Source organism: Lactuca saligna, chromosome 4, assembly GCF_052625555.1.
Source record: "Lactuca saligna cultivar CGN05327 chromosome 4, ASM5262555v1, whole genome shotgun sequence".
NCBI lineage: Eukaryota > Viridiplantae > Streptophyta > Magnoliopsida > Asterales > Asteraceae > Lactuca > Lactuca saligna.
In genome coordinates this window covers 115,855,215-115,868,351 of record NC_136420.1, presented here as the reverse complement: position 1 = coordinate 115,868,351, position 13,137 = coordinate 115,855,215, and the positions used below count along the sequence as shown (strand labels likewise).

The 13,137-nt window shown below is 32.3% G+C and overlaps 2 protein-coding genes across 2 annotated transcripts; one reads left to right on the top strand and one right to left on the bottom strand.

Annotated features, from left to right (window-relative positions):
* Positions 1-3,224: 3,224 nt before the first annotated feature.
* ADAP (ARIA-interacting double AP2 domain protein) lies at positions 3,225-7,528 on the top strand. Its single transcript, XM_078991118.1, has 8 exons — positions 3,225-3,754; positions 3,832-3,914; positions 4,055-4,063; positions 4,239-4,327; positions 4,422-4,495; positions 4,580-4,630; positions 4,747-4,823; positions 6,651-7,528. Exons 1-8 carry the CDS (start codon positions 3,609-3,611, stop codon positions 7,214-7,216), a joined length of 1,095 nt encoding a protein of 364 aa, XP_078847244.1. The 5' UTR covers positions 3,225-3,608; the 3' UTR covers positions 7,217-7,528.
* A 741-nt stretch (positions 7,529-8,269) lies between these two features.
* Positions 8,270-11,053, bottom strand: TLP8 (tubby like protein 8). Its single transcript, XM_078991117.1, has 9 exons — positions 10,450-11,053; positions 10,257-10,371; positions 9,980-10,156; positions 9,842-9,894; positions 9,663-9,759; positions 9,457-9,546; positions 8,801-8,893; positions 8,650-8,717; positions 8,270-8,550 (listed from the first exon to the last, which is right to left on the bottom strand). Exons 1-9 carry the CDS (start codon positions 10,875-10,877, stop codon positions 8,475-8,477), a joined length of 1,197 nt encoding a protein of 398 aa, XP_078847243.1. The 5' UTR covers positions 10,878-11,053; the 3' UTR covers positions 8,270-8,474.
* Between the last annotated feature and the right edge of the window lie 2,084 nt (positions 11,054-13,137).

Genomic DNA, 13,137 nt, shown 5'->3' with positions numbered 1-13,137 from the left:
CAAGGGCTGCTACTTTATGCTTCTCAAGACCATAATATACTTAGATCTGAAGTAGCAACTTCAGATCTGGCTTCTAACTTGAAAGAATAACATTATGGCTAAAAAAACCCCAACAACAACACATAGATCTAGGTGCAAAAAGGGTCCAAGAACTAGTTTATTACCTCCAAATGCTCAGAATGAACTCACAATCCCAGATCTATAGTCCTTTCTTGCTCCTCCAAGTTCCTTCTTCTTTCTCCAAGCTTCAATGCACATTCCAAGGCAACAAATGGCTCAATCAATGGATGTGGCAGCTATGGTTTGATGTTCTGGGTGAAAGAGGTAGTAAAGGAACCTTAGGGGAGAGCATGAGGCGTTTAAATAGGCTCCAAGTCCCGATTTTAGGGTTTTCCTCGCACAGACCAAACTCGTTGAGTCCCCTTTCCCGACTCGCCGAGTCGGTCACTTACTCCTCGACCCGGATCCCGCTCGGACTCGCCGAGTTCATCCTTGGACCCGCCGAGTCGCCCTTAAAATTAGGGTTTTCTTTCCTTTCTTGGCCTTCCAAACTTTGGGTGTTACACCCCAGTTACAAATCGTGTGTCGGGTAGTTCGCCTTGTGAGGCTTCAACTGCCTCGAAGCGTATGCTATCACGTGGCCCCACTGCATCAACACTGCACCCATGCCCGTAATCGAAGTGTCACAGTAAACCACGAAGTCATCAACGCCCACCAGTAATGTCAGAACTGGTGGCTCGCACATCTGAGAGTCTCGAAGGTTGTCTGTTGCTCAGGTCCCCAGCGGAATATCACTGACTTCTTGGTCGGTCGGGTCAAAGGAACAACGATCTTGGAGAAATTCTAGATGAATCTCCGATAGTAACCCGCTAGACCAAAAAACTCCAAATCTCAAAACCTCCCACTACATCACAACCTTTATCTTGGCCGTATCGATGGAAATACCCTTCTGGTTTTTATGCTATAGTTAAGAAAAAAAAAAGAAATGGTAAATATGCTATAGTTAAGAAAAAAAAAAACTATAAAGGATTATAAGACATTGAGTTTCTTTTTGATGAAACAATTTTTTTGGATGAAACAATTTGATCTGATCTAAACAAATGAATCCAAATTGACAATGAATTTCTATGCATTTCGAACGTGTTTTACGTATTCCAGAATGATTCTGGACAAGTCAGAATTAAAATATTTTTAAGATTTATTGATCTATTGTACACATGTAACCACATGTAATCTTATAATTGCTTAAAAACAACTAAAAACATAGAAAAACAAATAATACCCATATAACTACATATATTATCTACTTTCTAACATATAATCTAAATTAAAAACATAATTATAATTATAATAGAAACTTACATATTAAAAATGAATTTATGCATCGCTAGAAGAAGATATTTGTGGTTGGATTGGTGTTCAAAATGTTGTTCAAAATATACTCCGAAATGAATTCAAAATGGTATTTATAAATGAGACTATATTACCGGGTCGGATCTTATACGCAATTATAGATTACGATATACGAGTCCAAAATAACTCATTCCGTACAAAATGATTTTTTTTTTAAAATTAGTTATTTTTAAAAAAAAATAACATTATTAAAAATTATAAAATGGATTACTCAATTTTCTAAAATATGAGACATAACAAAATTGTCACTCAAGTATGGCTTTAAAAGTTGGGACATTTATAAGTACAACGTCTTAAAAACTCGATTATAGATTTTTTTTAATGTGGAAATAGTGCAACCCTACAATGTGCAAGAATTCAATATAGCTTAAAAAAACTTGTTATCACTATACCCAAAATTAGAAATTAAAATAATATTATTATATAGAAATGAATGTTGGATGGAACCGGTACCGTTCCTGAGTTTCTGAATATCAAATTTGATCGAGAGTCAATCTTGAGTATCTTACTGAATTAGCATTACCGGTATCGTTACCGAGAATGGTACCGGTTTTCAATACCAGTACCGGTACCGAATCCTGAAATTCGTAAATTTGAAATACCAAGTACAATCCTATATTAAATTCAGTACAGTTCGATACCGGTTTCGACACGGTACCAATACGAGATCAGTATTTGATACAAACTATCATCTCTATTTATAAATATAAAATATTGGTTTCTATCTTTCATAACATTAACCGATAAATACAAGAAGTGATGACATTGTAATTTATGGAAGTAAAACAATTGAGGTTTCCTCTTATATTTAACATAAATATAAAAAATATATATATTAATCCACAATATTAGTTTGGTTTCAGTGAAAATCAAATTGATTTTTACATTGAGTTTTCTCCATAATTAATAATTTATAGTTTATAAGTTATAACATAAAGTATTATAAAACACAAATTATTTTGCTTGAAAAAAAATTATTATATACAAATAAACTTTGATTCAAATAAACCGGTTTTCGGTACCAGTACCGATACCGTATCTTAAAATTCGTAAATTTGAAATACTTAATACAGTTCTATATTAAATTCGATACAGTTCGATACCTGTTTTGACATAGTACCAATATGAGATCAGTATTTGATACAAACTATCGTCCCTATTTATAAATATTAAATATTGGTTTCTATATTTCATAACATTAACCGATGAGTACAAGAAGTGATGACATTGTAATTCATGGAAGTAAAACAATTGAGGTTTCCTCCGATATTTAACATAAATATAAAAAATATATATATATATTAATCCACAATATTAGTTTGGTTTCAGTGAAAATCAAATTGATTTTTACATTGAGTTTTCTCCATAATTAATAATTTATAGTTTATAAGTTATGACATAAAGTATTCTAAAACACAAATTATTTTGTTTGAAAAAAAATTATTATATACAAATAAACTTTGATTCAAAATTTAAATATCTGAATGATGATTGTCCAAGACACTTTGATTTTATCTAAGACACTTTTCACAAATTGACAAATTCGTTCTAACTTATAACTTTTTTTTAACTATTTGTTGAATTATTTTTTATTTTTTTATCATTATACTTAAATTGAAAAATAAAAATAGAAGAAATTATTATATTAAATAATTAAAAATTAAAAAATATATAAAAAAAAAAAAACATTAACTTAAAGCCGTAATGACAGTCCAATAATGACTTTTAACTGGGCCTATAAATCAAAATCAAAAGAAACATAAAATTAGGGCACCAATAACATAACAATTAGAATAAACCCAAAGTAAAACCTCACAAATCCCAATCCCCAAAATCCAATCAAAGTGAAAACAACACAAAACACAAAAACAGATCACGAAACTGAAATACAATTCGCTCATAGCCGATTACAGACGGCCATCGTCTCTAATCTCTCCTCTCCTCCCTCCATTAATCTCTCTGCCGGCTCTCACCGATTTTGCCAAACCACACTCACTTCCAAAACCCCTCTTATTTATTAACTTTTCTCTCTCTCTCTCTCACATCAATTCCTTTTATATGCCCAATTCTCTCATTGGATGATGTATGTATGAGAGATGACCCAGTCTCCTTTCTTCATTTCTCTCTCTTTCGCTTTCTACTCTTCTGTTCTCTGTGTATAATTATCCTCGTTTCTCCGATAGAACTGAAGTTCAATGGCGAAGATCTCACAGAAAAAGAATGCGTCGTCAAACGACACTAACGATAAAAAGCCTGTAATTAGCAAGGCTAAGAGAACTCGTAAGACTGTTCAGAGAGATTCACCTCCGCAACGAAGCTCGATATACAGAGGCGTCACGAGGTACGCTTTTCTTCAATCTGGAAGGTTTTGAGTCGTTTAGAGAGTGAATTTGATTTCATTTCATTCGACATGTGAAGGCATCGATGGACTGGTCGATATGAAGCTCATTTGTGGGATAAGAATTGTTGGAATGAATCACAAAACAAAAAAGGACGACAAGGTTTTCATTTCTTTCTTCTCAAATTTGTAATTATTATCAATTCCTGGTTCCAGTTCGTTTCTTCGATTCTTCTATTCAAATTCCTAATTCGAATTTCGTTTTGGATTGATTTTTCATGAAAATGGTGGCGATTCCTACAGTATATCTAGGTAAGGTTCGCATTCACATATTCACATAAATATAAATATCATTCATGTATATCCTTCCAATTTCATTACTGTTATGAATAAATTATATTATAAAAAGTGGGAAATTGGTTCTTTGAATTCAAAAAAATTTCAACATTCATAGCAAAACTTATCCAAATTCGTGATATAAATTTAGGGGCCTACGACGATGAAAAAGCCGCCGCACATGCATATGACTTGGCAGCATTGAAGTATTGGGGACAAGACACCATCCTCAATTTTCCAGTAATATTTTTACCCATTTCAATTTAAAATTTATTCCATTTAATTGAATTTAATTTCCTAATTATTTATAATTACACCATTCAATAAATACCAGCTCCCAACATACGAAGAGGAGCTTCGAGAAATGGATAGTTTGTCAAAAGAGGAGTATATTGGATCTTTAAGAAGGTAATAATTATCATTTTTTGTCATATATTTTGCGTTTTCGTTTATTATTTTTCTAATAATATATATTATTTTTCTTTTTAATAGAAAAAGTAGCGGTTTTTCACGAGGAGTTTCAAAATACAGAGGTGTAGCAAGGTATTTTTGCAACAAATGTGGTATTATTTTTGTCCTTTTGATTTTGAAATAGTAAAATTATTATAATGTTTGTCTATAAATTTGACATAATTTTATCATGGTACTTTAATATGTAGGCACCATCATAATGGTAGATGGGAGGCTCGAATTGGACGGGTTTTTGGCAACAAATATCTTTATCTTGGAACATACGGTAAATATTTATATTTATTTTCATCGATTGTAACTTTATTTTTTTTATTAATCTTTTCATTATTGTCATTAAATTAAATCAAAACTTGCATACGTACAAGTGAAAACTACAAAACCATAAAACAAATGAAAGAGTTTGCTTTTGGAAGTAAAACAATGAAAGTAGTAGTCATTATTTTTGTTATTACCACTAAACATCTCCATCAAAAGAAAAGGGCCTTTTGAATAAAATAATGACCTCAACCTAAAAAATAAAAAATTATACACACATATACACATAAGCAATAAATAATTTATAATCAATTTTTATGAACTTATAATATAGTTTTTAAATGTTTCAAAGAATACAAATAGATTGAAAATCAATAGAAATAGAAATAAAAATTTTACAGTTATATTCTCATACAAAATATAACTGACGGCTATATATAATATGTAGCCGTATGAAACCAGACTCAAAATAGATTGAAAATAAATAAAAATAAAAATAAAAATCGGAAGACAGTTATATTTCGATTCGGAATATAACTGACGGCTATATACAGTATGTAACCGTCTGAAACCAGACTCAAACTAGCTTTTTTGTTATTTTCTTTTTTAATTTGAAACGATGTTGTGTTTTAGGTTCGTATTTCTTATTCGTAATGTTTTTTTTTTTTTTGATGTTTTTTAAATTATAGTTTAATGTAAATTAAAAGATTAATAAAAGTAGATGTAGTTGGTTGATAGATGAGCAACCTTCAACTGCTAAGTTAGTGACATTAAGAAAAATTAAAAGTTAGTTTTGAAATAAATTTGTCAACTCCATGGTCCCAACTGTCCACCAAATATTTCATGCACATATGAGTTTGAATTCAATACCACCAAATATTGTTGCTCAACCAAAATCCCTTTATCTCTTATCGCACGTATGCTTCCACATTTTAGGCCAATATTTCTAAATTGATACTAATAAGTTCAACTTTCTACACAAAATCAAATGGTTTAGCCTTTAGATACCGAATGTATAATAAGTACAAAAATTATTCATGACAAAAATAAGTAATTTATTGTTTTGTTAAATGCAAATTTGTTATTTAAAGTAAAACGAATACGAAGTGCCAAATTTATGTTGGTTGAGCGAATAAGCTAACCTTTTAGTCGGTGCAAGGGACCTATAAAAAGATTAATACTTGTAAGATTTTTTTTCTTTTCTTTTAGTCAATTGGGATCTTTAGATTAACAGAATTTATTTTGATAATTAATTATTTTTCATTATTAGAATAATTCATGTAAAACGTAAAAAGTCTCTAAAAACGAAGTGAATTCTAATATAAAAGTTATTTATATAAATCACTTATATGGTAACGTGAGGGTAATATTTATCTGAAAATGATATATATATAAAAGTAGTATTTTGAAACTTATATTAACAAAATAGTAAACCCTATTAACTAAAGTGGATTCTCTTTGGTTTTATTTGATTAGAAGTCGTAAAAAGACTACATTAGTTGTCGATTTTAAATATATTTATCAAATATAAATCGACTAAAAATATGATTCTTCTATAGGTTAGAATTTAAAACTATAAGTACATTTTTTTATAATTTTGGTCCTCTTTCAAAAAAAAAAAAAAGATTATATTTTTAGCACCAAAATTACAAAAGTACGTTATATTCACAGACGAAGAGAATTGTACTTGCAACATGACAAAAAAACGTTTTGGACCACAATTACGAAAAGCATCTATAATGAAGGATCAAAATTATAATTTAACTAAAATGTATTGTTGTTGTTGTAGTTTAATTTATCTCTGATATACCCTTAAACTTTGTCATATTGTCACTAGCTACCCAAGAAGAAGCTGCGACTGCATACGACATGGCAGCAATAGAATACCGAGGACTTAACGCCGTTACAAATTTTGACCTTAGCCGTTACATTAAGTGGTTAAGACCCAACCAAACAGATCCCAACAACTTAAACGGAAGTCAAACAAACTTTGACCTCAATCCGCTACCAGACGCCGCTAGCAGTCAAGATCCAGGGTTAATCTCCTACTGCAACAACAGCAACAACCAAAACCAGCAACCGGAAAGTTCAAGCTCCGGCGAAACAACCACCAGCGTAGCTCCGCCACCACGTGGCTCTACCGGAGGTAATACTGCTTCCTCCGCCTTAGGGCTACTATTTCAGTCCACAAAGTTTAAGGAAATGCTCGAGAGGACCTCGGCGGCTGATTCCCCTTCGACACCGCCGGAATCAGATCTGCCACGGCGAAGCTTCCCCGACGATATACAGACGTATTTTGATTGCTCTCAGGAATCCAATAGCTATGCAGAAGGTGAAGACAATATGTTCGCCGATTTGAATTCATTTGCAGCGCCTATGTTCCAATGCGAGCTTGACGCTTGAACCGGTGATCGATAATGATTTTTCGTAATAGAGATAGTGATCGTTGCAGTTTCAACGGCGGCGACGGCGGTGGCGATCGGAGCAACTTCATCGATGATCTTAGGGTTTTACTATTTGACTTGATATGATATCGTCTTTTTAGATGAGAGTTCAATTCATTTTCCTTTTTTCTTTTTTAAATTATCTGATTAAAAATTATTTGTAACTGTAGATATACTTATGAGGCATAGACATTCATTTATTTCTATATTTCTTTCTGCTTCCTGAAAAAAGAAAATCAATAAAAATGTCGCAGGCGTCTAATTTCTTTCATTATTATTATTATTATTGTAATTATTATTATTATTATTAATTTAATTTTTATCTTTTTCGTGTTTTAGTTTTTAGTTTATTTGTTCTATGCAAAACATCGTGCTTCCTCCACTAGAATAATGGCAATGCTTTAAAACTATAAAGTAATTCAATTATGAACACTAAAAAAACTATAAAGTAAGAAATCGAAGAATTAAAAAGTTAAAAATGGATCAGTAAGTAGGTATTTTTGGATTGACGTAATACTATATTGCATTTATTTTGAATAATATTATTAGGAACATTTTATGTTTAAGTGATAAATAATTACTTTGGTTCACTTGTAAAGTTGTAAACATCCTTTAACAAGTTCAAAATTTAAACCATTACAACAAGAACATTAAAAACGACATGCGATTTTAATCTTACTAGAATACTAGTGTTGCCAAACCCCTAATCATCTTGTAACTATTTGATTTCTTTGTTTAAACATTAATTTCGACTCAACAAATTTAGAGCCTACTTTAAATTTAAGTGAAAAATGACAAAATGAGCCGTTTTATTTAATTAAATTAATTTTTTTTTTTGTGGAGACCACATATTTTCAATGGATAATCAACCCTGCCAAACTGATTGAAAAGCTGTACCAGAACTTAATGTCTTGTATAATGCCTACATTTGGTAGTCGGCTGGTAGCTAGCAAGTAGACACTTGACTTATTCACTTCAGCTGCATACATAAATGCCAACTGGACTGGAAGTATGGGCTAATTTCATTGACTCTTTTTCAAACAATCTACTTCCAAACCAAGTAATTAAAATTTCCTTGTCCCACGTCTAATAATAATAATAATATACATATTATTATTATTATTGAAAATGCAATAAACAAATTAGTTAATTGCCTTAGGAAAATATTTAAATATGAGTGACATCATAATTCATAAGAAATGATCATAATATCATCATCACATCGTGCAACAAAGCTTTGAATCAATAGAAGCCAAACATATGCTGAAGGCTTGATAACCGGTCAATGGATATCTGAAAAAAAAAAATATTGTAATGAATAAAAACTTTTTTGAGTAATCAAAAATTGAAATGAAGATTTAAAGTTTTAAAATAATATTGATATGTTTTTACCTGTAGTCCATCATATACTTCGACTTTCCAACCCTCCCAAGTTGTAAAATTGTTTGTTTTCCATTTTTCTAAACACAGAATAAAAAAACACAAATCAATATTTGTTATTCAGTTTCTTCGTTTCATTTTGTACATTTGTAAGTTTACTTACCTCCAAAGTCAACTGGAAATTCTTGACTGAACTCTCGATTTTAAGTCCTGATTTTCCCCTATTTCTGAAATCCAACTCATATTGCTTTGTGATCTGAAAAACAAAACATAGTTTTTCAAATGAATGCTTATATTTTCTTAAAGCTAAGGGCTTAATGAAGAATATAATAACCTACCTTTATTTGTTTATTTATGTACTATAGGATCCTACTTCTATTTCCTTCTACTATAACATTATACTTCGAAAAATCTACCCGATTATGATGAAAATTGCTTTGTTATTTGGATGAAACTAGGATGCTATATAATAAACATAAACAGCATTATAGAAGTGAAAATTTCTTTTTATATGAATCATATTGATATAATAACTAGTTAGATTTTTCAAGGTACAAATGTTCATATATGAAAAAAATGAAAGTCGGATCATATAATAAACAAATAAAAGAAACTACGTTCCTAATTCTTGCACTTAACCCTAAATTTATATATGCAAACTTTACATTATGATAGCAACATCCTATTTTCTTTGAAAAGATTGCACTTTTAAAATATCTACGATCTTATGATTTTCTACTTTTAAAATATCTACTTTCAAATTATTCACTGTCTTTGTATTTGGTAGATTTTTCAAATATTTATATATGTAAACTTTACATTGTTGTAGCATGGAACTTTTGAAAACAGCTGATGTACTCTATCCATTCTCTCTTCCCAACCAGTAGGTAATCCATTTATATGCTGAGCCTGAATTAAAAAAAAAAAAACAAAAAAAAAAAATTCAAAATCATACTAAAATTCAAAATTTCATATTATGTAAATATATTGCTAAAAATGGTATACTTAATCTATTATCTTCTTACCTGAGTTGTATTCTTCAGTTGCATAGACTGATGTTTAGGAAGCCACGCTTTCATACTCCTGTAGCTTCCTGTCCATGTTGCTATCGTAGGCACAAATCTATTTTGAATTTTTTTATTTTAAATTAGTACATAATTTATGAGATAAGATGTTCGTAGTTTAAGATAGCAATGAAGCTTACGATACTGCTGCTAGAAGTTTAGAGTGTTTAGTCATGGAATTAAGACGTCGACCCTGTAACAAAACGAAAAAGGATTTGGATTTCATAAAAATTCACACAAAATCGGAATGATTATAGTGAAGTTTTTAGAAAAAATACCTGATCCCAGATATGGTATTTGGAACCCATGAGATTTGCAGTTACACTTCCGACATAACTATCATCTGCGCAACATAATATCCCTTTTGTATTCTGAGCAATTATGAACTCAGATCTTCCGTTGTGACGTCTATGATGAGCTACAGCAAGTTTCCGATTTTGTCTTCCTTGGCCTTCCTATGAAATTTCAAAGAAAAATCGAAGTGATTAAGCGTAAATCAACAACATTGTGGTCTAATTAAGAGGTTCGTGAGTTAAAGTAAAAAAAGTTACATACATTAGTGTACAGAGTGTATACACTTCCGCCATTAATCCCGTCAACAGATTTTTCCTTCACGATAATACAAGTACACCTTCCGATATCCACCGGCAATGGCCTACACAACAACGATCTGAAAACAAACATACAAAAATGTTACAAATTAGTGAATTAGTCTCAATCGATACCCTAATTGAACTTAAACACGAACCTGTTGGGAAGTGTAGACCATGAGGAAGCTGGAGCAGCTTCGGAATCGGAATAATCCCAAATGTTACCGGAATTGTTTTTTCCGGAGTCAATCGGTTCATAGAAACTTGAACCGAAGTTTGGAATCGGGTCGTTCAACTGCATACACAGCTGCAACGAAGACGGTTTCCATGCCCTATCTTTCAAGCGGGATTTTGCGATTGGTGTAGGCTTACATCCAATTGTTATGTTGGAATCCACATTCTCCTTATCTACAACAGGATCCGAGTTCGTCTTTACTTTATTTGGTTCAGAATTCTCTTTGTTTTGACCATTGTGAAGGGTCAAAACGCTATTGTTGGCTTCACTTTTGAGCTCTGTAAGGGGATTATGATAGAGGGAACTGTAGGAAGGTTGTCGTGGAATTGGATCCTTGTTTGAATTCGACATTTGAGAGGGTAAGAATGGATTCAGAAGGGAAAGAATGAGGTGTTTGATGCCATAGATGGTAAAGAATAAGAAGGGGAGTTTGAATTTGAAAATAATGGCTTTGGGGGAAGTGTTCCACTTGGGAAGTGGGTTTAAGACGTTGGATTTATTGAGTGGAGTTTTGTTGCTAACAACGGTAACTAATTAGGATACAGAAATGGAGTATAGAAGCGGGAAGAGCATTTAAACAGGAAATTTGGTTTGGTGAGTTCTAAATGCTTGGTGGGGTCACAAACTTTATTTATTGAAAGGACTTTGACTATTTGTACTAAAAGGCGAAAGATTTAGGCATCTTTTGTTATTATTTTGTTATGTTATTATTTATTTATTCTTTCCCCAGAATATAGAGCAGCTAATGGAAAAAAAACCCACAAATTTCTATCCTATTTTATTTTTAAGAAAATAACATTTTAACCTTACAAACTTATCGAATTTATTTTAAAAGATCATTTTTTTTTAATACTTTAAGTAAATAAAGTCGAAAATGTGGCATATTAAATAAATCTTTAAACCTTATATGACCGTTTTTTGGGTCATGTATGATAGAATTTGAGGAGGTGTACACCTTGGCCTCCAAGATATCTTGAGTAGGTTTATGGACCCGATTATAAATAGAGAATGAATCCTAATATGGATATTCCCAAACACTTCATTATCTTTACAAAGGAAAACACACTTTCGTCTTTCCATTCTAAATACTTGGCAATAATGGTTTCATTCAACCACATTTCTCGAATAAGGGAGGATTTCATTCGTCTGACCTAGATATTCCCACCGATTGCGAGCTCCTTGCGACGGAAACCCAAGTGGAATCCTATTAGGGCAATCAAAACGATTGATTGATGTGACGGTTGGGTTATTTCACAATTTTCCAAGAAAAGTGCTCATCATTTTTCAGACGTTGTTATCTTTAAGGCTACATGTCCATTTTTCAAGGTTACACGTGGCATGCATTTATTGGAAACTGCTTAAAATTCAAAATTGGGATTACAGTATAAAAGAATATTGGGGATATCTTTTCCAACTTTATGCAATCAGGCTAAAGATTTTTGTAACATACACGTTTTGAAATCGTGTATTGTAAATTATAAAAGATAATAATATTATATGAAATTGAGTGTTAAGTTCTAACAGATAGTTTTTACTAGAAATGAAATAAAACTATGTTTAGAATCACTCATAAAATATTGGAAGTCTTATGAGATTCCAATTAAAAGCCAAATAGTGAAATTTAGCGAAAATATAAAATTTTAAATAAGTAAAATTTTATTATTTGATGTTGTAGAGAATCTCGTTAGAAACTTGTAGTCGAAAACCTCGTCGAAATCCGAGTTATAACGAAGAAGTTACGACAAACGGAAGATCCGCGACAAAACCGGCATGGCGTCGAATGATGTAAAAAGTGAGTTTTTAATAAACTACATTTTAGCCTTAGAAATCTAAATGAAAGTTTTAGTATTCGTTAAACCGAGAAATTCGATAAAAAGAACGCCAAAATCTGACTTCGTATTAGTAGTTATGATTTTTCGAAGTTTCAACTTAGTAGTAAACAGCTAAAAACTCGAATTTTAGATCGAGCGATATTTTACCGATACATCCTAAACGAGAATCGAAGGTCTCGTCATATGTAGTACAACGGTAAAAAGTCTGACGAAAACGGATGTCGGATGAAGAAGTTATGAATTTTTAACGGATTTTCCTGTCCCGGTCTGTTAAAAATAATAATATTAAAAATAAAGTCGAAATTAGCCAACGAACTCTAAACGAAAGTTGTAGAGCGTAATTTTAGCTACGCGTGCATATAAAGAACGTCAAAAACGGAGCTCGTATGCGAAAGTTATGGATTTTGGAAGTTCGGGGCTCAAAAATCGAGAAATTTCGCATGAATAGTAACCGGCCACGTCACCTCGCACGAAGCAGGTGCGTCACCGGAGACGTGGCCTCGCCTCTCAATGCCGCCTGTCGCACAGGTGTCCGGTCTCACTGAGTCATCCGAGTCGTGGCAAGTCCGAAGTCCGACGCGTGTTTGGTCCGGATTCCGAAGCGCCAGCTGCCCCCTTCACGTGTCCGAGCTTCGCTTAAGCTGCGTCACCGAGACGTGGCCTCACCTGATTGGTTCGAAGCTCGCAGGTGCCACGTCTTCTCCCCTCCTCTCGCTTCGTGGCCTTCGCTCCAGCAGCCACGTGCTCGCTTCTCAACCACAGGATCCGAACCTCGCCCC